We start from the raw sequence: 5275 nt of genomic DNA, 5'->3' as shown, positions 1-5275 counted from the left end.
TGACATGGTGGCTGCAATGATGGGCTCAAGTATAGCAGGGATTGTGGGGCTGGCGCGGGATCGGGCAGTGTTTCGTTCTGCTGTGCATGGGGTCGCTGTGAGTCAGAAATGACTCGATGGCACTTAACAACAACAACAACAAGTATTTATTCAATAAATGAATGAACTAATTAAGCCAGATAACTAATACAAACATTTCATTTCTGGCTGGTTGTTTTAGTCTTGTGTAAATTTAGTTTATGTGATGCAAAAAATCTTGGGCACCTAAATTTGTATAGTGACAATGTTCATTTGGAATAGTAATGTTTTTTGTAGGATGTGACAGCACTTTGTAAATGAAAAAAAAAAAAAAAAAAAAAAACCAATCGCACTGCCATCCAGTCGATTCCAACTCATAGCAACCCCCAATGGGTTTCTGAGGCTGTAAATCTTTACAGAAGTAGATCACCCTGTCTTCCTTCCATGGAGTGGCTGGTGGGTTTGAACCGCCAACCTCCTGTTTGCAGTCCAGTGCCTTAGGGACTGCACCATCAGAGCTCCTTTGTAAGTGGAAAGATACAGTATTTCAGACATAGTATCTAGTATGTTAGGCAATCTTATATCTGAACTGTAAGTTTTTGTTCTTGATTAATGAACAAACATTTTTTACTATTGCAGGGTGGAAGGTGAAGGACAGTATACTGATATACAAGGACTGGAATGGTGTGGCAACTTTCATTTCACAGCTGCTCCAGGCCTGAAACTAAAGATACTCATGTAGATGTTCTGCACTGACATTTTAATGTGATAGAAGCTTTTAGTTGTAAGGAAAACAACTGAATGTGTCATCCAAAATGACTTCATGCACTATTTCTGTGTTACAAACTTTCCAATAAAATCATCACTCCCTTATGCCTTTTTTCAACTTTGTTTCCATCATTTTATAAATGGTTTAAAATAAAGTATGTGATTCAATTGAGAGTTAGCTCACTTCAGTAAGCACAGCAGAACTATCAGATCTTGGCAAAGTCAGTTTCCAATCCTGTGCCTCAGTTTTGTCATCTTTAAAAATACATCTATGCATCAAAGTGTGTTATCAAGAATGGGAGAAAATATTTGAAAATCAAGTATCTGATAAGGGTCTGTTGTTGTTGTACGCCATTGAGTAGATTCTGACTCATTGGCTCTGTATGACAGAGTAGAAATACCCCATTGGGTTTCCTGGGCGATAATATTGACAGAAGCAGATGGCCAGGTCTTTTCTCCCATGGAGTGGCTGGTGGGTTCAAACCTCCAACCTTTCAGTTAGCAGCTGAGTGCTTTGATCTAGTATCCAGAATATATGAAGACCTTTTACAACTCAACAATAAAAAGAATTTAAAAATGGGCAAAGAATTTGAACTAACATTTCTCCAAGGAAGATACACAAATAAATGGCCAATAGACATGTGAAAAGATGTTGCAAATAAAAACCACAATGAGATATCATTTCTTAAACAAACAAAAAAAATGAAACTCACTGTCATCCAGTTGATTACAACTCATAATGACCACCACAGGGTTTCCAAAGCTATAAATCTTTATGGGAGCTGATTGCCTCATCTTCTTATGCAAAGCAGCTGGTGGGTTCAAACCACCGACATTTTGGTTAGCAGCTAAATGTCTTACCCGCTGTACCACCAGAACACCTTTGGATGGCTATAATAAAAAAGGCAGTAAATGATGATGAGGATGTAGAAAAGTCAGACTTCTCAAACATTGCTAGTGGGGAATGTGAAATGGTGCAGCAATTTTGCAAAACATTTCTTCAAAAAGTTAAACATAGAGTTATCATATGAACCTGCAATTCTACTCCTAAGTATGTACCCAAGAGAAATGAAAATGTATGTTCACAGAAAGGTTTGTACATGAATATTCACAGCAGCATTAGTCATAATAACGGAAAAGTGGAAACAATCCATTCCCATCAACTAATTTTTGGGTAAGAAAAATGTGTATCCATACAATTGGATATTATTCAGCCATAAAAAAAGGAATGAAGTGTGATTGATGCTACATAATCAATGAACTTCAGAAACACTGTGCTAAGTGAAAAAAGCCAGTCACAAAAGGTTACATATTATGTGATTCCATTTATATCATATACCCAGAATAGGCAAATGTACAGACAAAAAGTAGATTAGTGGTTGCCAGGGGAGAGAGAATCCAGGAAGTACTGGTTTTTTAGGAGGTACTGGAAATGTTCTAGAACTAGATACAGTGATGATTGTTGTACAATGTTGTGAATGTACTAAAATCATTGAATTACACACTTTAAAAGGGTGAATTTTATGGCATATGATCTATATCTCAATTTTTTAAAAAGTAGGTCTCTATGTCCTCACATATCTATGCCCTGAAGGCTACTTCACCTTTTTGATAAATAAAGTATCAGAGCAGGACCAAACAGTTTCATTTAAAAAATAGTAAAGACCTGACTGTTGTTGAAACTGTTTTCCAAAGCTGGCAAAAGTAATGCATATAATAACTGTGTCATATTTCTTCACTCAAAATGTGAATATTCATAACCTAAAAAGGTTATGTTTTATTTTTTACTGTATAATTGTAACTGGACTGGAATGTCTTTTTAAAATGCTTAAATAAAATTTCATTTTTGTTAGTTTTTCATTTCAAAAGCTTTGTATTTTATTATTTCAAAAAGCCCTAGTTATAAGTGTTTTATGATAGATTTTTTTAAATTACAAAAAAATTACACATTCCTTGAATGTGTTGCTTTCCACTAGCTGGTTTGGTTTGAGAATTAACTAAGTATTTTTGTACTGGAAATCATAAGGAGATAAATACTGGTCAAGTTAATATAAGGTGAGAGGATGCTTTCAGGTACCAGGACATACAATATGAATCCCAAACTTCTGGAAAATACATAATAGAAAAGTATGTGCTTTACTGTAAATTGAATTTTCCCCAATAATATTTTAATGCAAACAAATTATTTAAGGTAAGCAAGGTATATATTTTACTTTTAAAATCTAACTTTTTACTGGTATAAAATAATTGTTCAATGTGTAAATTTCTGATTTTCTATGATACCAAAGTCATCCCTCTTAAACAGTTTTTCTCCCCCCCCCCTTTTTTGCTCCTTGAAACTAAATGCAGTTCAGTTATTTGATTAGTTGGTGCTAGAATTTGACCTGGAGCTTACATAATTAGAAGAGATTTTAGTTTTCCTCATTTAAAGGCCTGGTTACCATATGACAGTCTCATTTCAGGGGCAGTCAAATCAGCCATCTCTCTACTGCTGCTTTTACCTTTAAGTTAATTCAGAGCCTGAATGAGCCTTGATCCGATCATGATTTAACCACGGCAAGCAAAATGGGGTAAGTGTGTGCTTTTATGTTTTTTGAAAGGCATGGCAGGGGGTAATATTTCTGTAAGAGAAGAAAACCTCAAAGTCCTTACCATGTAACACACTAATTTAGATTCAAATGCTAACCTTTATTTAAGGTAGCCATTCCAAGAAACAACTTTTTATTCAAAAGTCATAACAATTTGTAAAATATTTATTTTCTTAATATTTATAATTTTTATAGTATGTTTTAATCTGCCTTTGCAGGTTGTCAGCTGATGAAATGTTTTGGAGATTAAAGAGTGTTGCATATTTGCAAATTTAATTGAAGCTGAGTTAGATTTTGAGAGCAGTCTTAAAGGATGATAGGATTCCTGATTTACAAGGTGGCATAAATCCAACATGTACATGCCTCTTTGGGATTAAGTATAATTAAAGAATGAAAAAGATTAGAAATGGAGAGAGGTTGATTTAAGCCTTTTGTAATACAGGAAAAGGATAGGGGAGTCTGTCAGAGTTCACTGCAATATGCCCAGAAAAATGTGTGCTGATTAATTACACAGGGACATTTATTATTGAAACAATTTTAACTCGGAGGTTTGAGGAGCATGAGGAGAAATAGGTTTCACTGAAAAGCTTTCTATTCTTTAAGTGAGAATAGAACTCCTTTATTATTAGTATTGGAATTATAAGAGTTTTTAATATGCTGAAACAATAGTAAATGTATTCTGGACATACAAATTGATCTTTGTATCACTATTTTTTCCTTTCAATTCAAAATCAGATTGTTGCAAATACTATTGCTCTTTCATTGAAGGCTGCTTCTGAAGGACACAGCATAAATGATCAGAAATTTATACTAGAGAAATACTCTTTGACACATGCTTATTCTTAAAAGTCTTCATGAGTTTAATTGTTAACATCCAAATTTTTGTTGAGACCATGGGCTCTGAAAATGCAATTTAAACTAATTCGAAATCTTAGAGGCTTTTGAAAGGAAAAAGATCATACTAACTTAAACTTTTAATACAATTATAAACTGAGTTTAAAGTGAAAAGTTAACAGACAAGTGTCTTATGCAAATTTCACATTCTACATTTGATTGATTTCAGACAGTTTAATGAGACTCCTGGATTCTCATTCCTTCATCTCTTCCCTCTCTTGTCTGTATATAGAAGGTTACATCAACATAGCAAGCCACTAGTAAACTCCATGCAATGGATGTACAAAGAACTGCTTGCTTGCTTCTTCTTGTTTTTGTTTTTTTAGGGGCAGTGGCTCTTAACATTAAAGGGGTCAAGGATCCCTTTGAGAATCTTTAGATATCAGTTCACCCTCTCAGCAAAAAACGTTAAATTACACAAAATTTCACATACAATTTTAGGAAGTGTGTGGGTGTCCTGAAACCCAACCCATGGCCCCCAGGTTAGAAATCTTTGAGTTCTAGTGTTAGGACTTGTGTACAAATTATTCAGCTTTTTTCCCTTAATTCCTGGAATTTTAAAAATGTAAGAATCTTTAATAATTCATGCTAATCTCTTAGAGCAATGTTGATTCTCCCATTCACCCTCCACCCCAACACACACACACACACACACACATACTTTACGTGAAAGTGAAACACAGTTTAACCAACATGCATAGTTTGGAAATTGGATATTGTTGTTAGTCTCCAATGACTTGATTAATCACTCATGCCTTTCCAGAGTACCCAAGGAATCACCTTGGGAGTTGTGGAAGAAAAAAAGATTCATCATTATTTTATCTGTAAGGCATTTTCAGTGCCCCAAATAAAATGAACTAAAATCATAAATTGCTAAAAATTACACAGGATACCCTTCTGATTGGTAGATTGACTATTATTTTGTTGTCTGCTCCTGCCCTGCTGTGGTTGAGACCTAGCCTAATTGATAAAAGGGAAGTTGGTAATTATTAACACTTGTTTTAAGT

At 34.5% G+C, this 5275-nt stretch overlaps 1 protein-coding gene across 1 annotated transcript in view; it reads left to right on the top strand.

The window, feature by feature from the left end:
• Positions 1-760, top strand: part of MORN2 (MORN repeat containing 2) — a 35588-nt gene extending 34828 nt beyond the window's left edge. The window contains exon 5 of the mRNA XM_007945078.1: positions 658-760. Within this exon, the coding sequence (XP_007943269.1) occupies positions 658-760 (103 nt within the window). The remainder of the gene's footprint in view (positions 1-657) is intronic.
• Positions 761-5275: the final 4515 nt, after the last annotated feature.

The sequence above is a fragment of the Orycteropus afer genome, unplaced genomic scaffold (genome assembly GCF_000298275.1).
Source record: "Orycteropus afer afer isolate SDZICR_OR568_19922 unplaced genomic scaffold, OryAfe1.0 scaffold00131, whole genome shotgun sequence".
NCBI classification, from domain to species: domain Eukaryota; kingdom Metazoa; phylum Chordata; class Mammalia; order Tubulidentata; family Orycteropodidae; genus Orycteropus; species Orycteropus afer.
The sequence above is the reverse complement of the archived record's forward strand: the minus strand, read 5'-3'. Positions and strand labels throughout refer to the sequence as shown.